Source organism: Protobothrops mucrosquamatus, unplaced genomic scaffold (assembly GCF_001527695.2).
Source record: "Protobothrops mucrosquamatus isolate PMUCROS unplaced genomic scaffold, P.Mucros_1.0 scaffold790, whole genome shotgun sequence".
NCBI lineage: Eukaryota > Metazoa > Chordata > Lepidosauria > Squamata > Viperidae > Protobothrops > Protobothrops mucrosquamatus.
This window is the reverse complement of record NW_015387057.1, coordinates 379,975-382,587: the sequence shown is the minus strand read 5'-3', so window position 1 is coordinate 382,587 and position 2,613 is coordinate 379,975. Positions and strand designations below refer to the sequence as shown.

Genomic DNA, 2,613 nt, shown 5'->3' with positions numbered 1-2,613 from the left:
CCTTATACCATCTCGGACAAATGGTTGTCCAATCTTTTCTTTAAAACCTCCAGCGATGGAGCACCTAGAACTCTGGAAGGCAAGCTCTTCCATTGATTAATCATTTTCACTGTCAAGAAATTCCTTCTCTTTCCAAGTGGGTTTTCTTTTTAACAAGCTTCCACCCATCGCTTCCTATCCTGCCTTCAGGTGCTTTGGAGAGCAGATCTTTTTTGTGTCGTGGTGACCAGAACTGTAGCCAGTGTTCCAAATGTGGTTTCACTAGTATAGTATAGTGTGGCACTATCATTTCTTGTGATCTTGATGCTACCCCTGTTGATGCAGCCTAAGAGTGTGTTGGCCACTGCTGGCTCATACTTAAGTGGTTGTCCATTAAGACATCTAGATTCCTCTCTACGATGACTTCCAAAGCAATCCCAACCTCAATAGAAGCAGCTTTATGTTCTCACCTTTCTTTCTGAACCAGGCAGGTAGAATATCTGTTGATGAAGGCAAGGCTAGGATGGGAGATCAAGTAGCCATTGGTGTAAGCTCTGCCAATGGGGAGGACCTTGAGGTTCCAACTCTTTCTCTTGATGTATCCAACAGGGGTGAGATGAGTTGGTTGATGGAACCTATAACCAAGTCAACTTTGAGACATTCTTGCCTTGCATAAGACCACACAAAATCTTAATTGTATTTTCTTTAGTTGCAGGTGATCAGCTCTGCTGTATTGCAGAATAACAGCTATAAAAGTCCTTCTTTTTGGTATGGCAGTTGAAAAGGAACAGCTCTTCGCACAGGTGGTGGCTGTGATGTCTCGGATGACACTTGATTCTCCTTGCCTCTTATCGACATCGTACATTTGGCATTTATCTGTCTTCCTTTTACTCAAGACTTGAGAAAGAGGACTCAAGACTCTGTGATAAAGTTGCTTCAAAAATCAAACGCATGCCATAATCAAACAAGCTTATTTTAGGCAAAACTCAACAATGCAATGAAGAAAGCTGAAGGAGGATCCAAAGATAAGCATAGAAGAATTAGAGAAGCAAAAAGATCCTAAAGATTCTGGGTTTGTTTTTTTTAAAAAAAATTGATCCCCCTACAAAGAAACTGCAGCAGCAACATCTGTTTTTGCAAGTTTGTGAAAGAAAAAATGATGCAACAAAACCAAAATATTCAGATTTTACATACGTAGTGCCTCAGCTCATGTTATAGCCTTTTCACGTCCTTCCCCTGAGAATTCAAGATAGCAACAATTTTTGTTAATCCCTTTACATAACTCCAAGCCACTCCATATTCCACAAGGAAAACCATGGCAACCAATGACTCAAACTACAATGAAGATGAGTTTTTGAAACATTTCTATGCCATTATGTACACAATCATCCTGGTTCCTGGGTTGATTGGAAATGTTTTGGCTCTCTGGGTCTTTTATGGATATATGAAAGAAACTAAACGGGCTGTGATTTTCATGATCAATCTCGCAATTGCAGATTTGGCTCAAGTGTTATCTTTGCCACTAAGGATTTTTTATTACCTGTCTAAAAGTTGGCACCTGGGGAAGGAACTTTGCATGTTCTGCTTCTACCTCAAGTACGTCAACATGTATGCAAGTATTTACTTTTTGGTTTGCATCAGTGTGCGGAGATTTCAGTTCCTCATGCACCCTCTGAAGTTCAGTGACTGCAAACGCATCTACGACATGTACATCTGCATCGTTGGATGGGTTGTGGTTTGTGTGGGCTGCTTACCTTTTCCCCTTCTACGACTCACCTCCAACGAGACTTGTGCCGACAATAAATGCTTTGTGGACCTGCCCTTGAAGACTGCAGATGAACCTATCTCAATAGCAATGATGTCTCTAGGTGAGCTGGTTGGCTTTGTAACCCCTCTGTTGATCATCTTGTATTGTTCCTGGAAGACCATCTTATCTCTCCAAGAAAAGAATTCTGTTTCCCAAGACCTTGGGGAGAAGCAGAAAGCCTTAAAGATGATCCTGACCTGTGCCGTTGTCTTTTTAATTTGCTTTGGTCCTTATCACATCAGCTTCCCTTTGAATTACTTGGTCAAGTCCCAAACGATAGAAGATTCCTACGCCCGAAAGGTTATTTTGGTCTTCCACGCAATTGCCTTGTGCCTTGCCAGCTTAAATTCATGTCTCGACCCTATAATTTATTACTTTACTACAGATGAGTTTCGAAGGCGGCTTTCAAGGCAAGATTTACAGGACAGTATTCAACTTCATAACATGCACTGTGGATGTGCAAAGGAGCCATCCGAAATAAGTATAGTTGGGTGATTGATAGGAAACTCATATTATGGGGGTTGTTGTTTTTTGATAACACCTTTATTTGATGCCATGATAACTTTGGAAAAAACACAGATTTACCGTAGCTTGTCTTCAATATAGATATTGACCATTACTATGACAAGTAATCTAGAGGTGGCCTTGGAGAAACTGGGTAAGGAAGAATGGAAGAAGTGAACCACTGAGAAGCAAATTCACAATCCATGCATAGAAGATATCATGGGGATAAAACTCAAAATAATGCTGTCTTATTTAGTTTAACATGGAATAGAGAGAAACTTTGGATAGACTTTCAACGTTCTGATATGATGCCCTATAACAAT

General features: G+C 40.5%; 1 protein-coding gene across 1 annotated transcript; it reads left to right on the top strand.

Annotated features, from left to right (window-relative positions):
- Positions 1-1,294: 1,294 nt before the first annotated feature.
- Positions 1,295-2,299, top strand: LOC107289960 (probable G-protein coupled receptor 174). The gene has a single exon (XM_015818790.1). It carries the CDS (start codon positions 1,295-1,297, stop codon positions 2,279-2,281), a length of 987 nt encoding a protein of 328 aa, XP_015674276.1. The 3' UTR covers positions 2,282-2,299.
- The last annotated feature ends 314 nt before the right edge of the window (positions 2,300-2,613 follow it).

Coding starts and splice junctions, on each gene's coding strand:
- LOC107289960 (XM_015818790.1), top strand. CDS start 1,295: ATGGCAACCAATGACTCAAACTACAATGAAGATGAGTTTTTGAAACAT.